At 58.1% G+C, this 864-nt stretch overlaps 1 protein-coding gene across 9 annotated transcripts in view; it reads left to right on the top strand.

Moving 5' to 3' along the window:
* Nucleotides 1-533: 533 nt before the first annotated feature.
* The window catches only part of SRSF10 (serine and arginine rich splicing factor 10), a 13,673-nt gene continuing 13,342 nt past the window's right edge, over nucleotides 534-864 (top strand). For all 9 annotated transcript variants that reach the window (XM_021714511.1, XM_008062159.1, XM_021714510.1 and 6 more), the window contains exon 1: nucleotides 534-806. In XM_021714511.1, coding sequence (XP_021570186.1) covers nucleotides 742-806 — 65 coding nt within the window. In that variant the 5' untranslated portion in view covers nucleotides 534-741. The remainder of the gene's footprint in view (nucleotides 807-864) is intronic.

The following is an 864-nucleotide window of genomic DNA, read 5'->3' as shown; positions in this document are numbered from 1 at the left end:
AGGACTGATACACATTCAGGAAGTCATTAGTAACAAAGAATAGACTGTAGGTGACACGGGAGACCAGTGTCAGTTCTGGGTCCAACTGGAACTGCAAGTGAGCGGGGCGATGGTGTGTGCGGGAGTGTGCCTGCAGCTGCTGAAACAGGCCCAGCTCTCTGCAAGATCACACGCCTCCTTCCTTTTCAGGTCCAACACAAGAAGCTGTAAATTCTTCTCTTGCTGGTCAGGTATCTGATAAAAGCCAGGGCATAACTGGACCAGCCAGGAAATTTTAGGGCATGCTCTCTGAATTATAATGTCAAAAAATCCGTCCACTTAGTAATAACTGTAAAGTTTGACCTAGGGATTAAAACAACTGCTTCCTGATTTGGGGGGCGACGGGGGTGGGGATAGCAAGCAAAAAAGGGCGGGAAAGTGAACATCTAAAGAAAGAAAGACCAGGCCGGGGGGAGGGGAACAGGCATAGCAAGAAGCCAATGAATGGGACCGAGGCTGCTGCGCGTGCGCCAGCCCTCCGCATGCGCAGGCGCACACCTGGTGATCTCGCGGAAAAGAACCGTTGCGGGCCCCGGCGTCGCGCGGAGGTGGGGGGGAGTGGAGGCGGGAGTGAAGTATCGCGAGAGGAGGCCGTTGCCGTAGCGGAGCCCTCCAGCTGTGTGTGTCTGAGGAGCCGCCGCCGGAGCCGCGGACGGGTTGCCGATCCCGTTAGTGCCCTCGGCCGAGACTCACGCCGCCGTCATGTCCCGCTACCTGCGCCCCCCCAACACGTCTCTGTTTGTCAGGAACGTGGCCGACGACACCAGGTGGGTTCGAGGCAGGTATTCCGGGCCTGCGTGGGGAGGCCGCAGGCGCACGGAGAGG

Source organism: Carlito syrichta, unplaced genomic scaffold (genome assembly GCF_000164805.1).
Source record: "Carlito syrichta isolate Samal-C Ts95f unplaced genomic scaffold, Tarsius_syrichta-2.0.1 Scaffold305659, whole genome shotgun sequence".
NCBI lineage: Eukaryota > Metazoa > Chordata > Mammalia > Primates > Tarsiidae > Carlito > Carlito syrichta.
The sequence above is the reverse complement of the archived record's forward strand: the minus strand, read 5'-3'. Positions and strand labels throughout refer to the sequence as shown.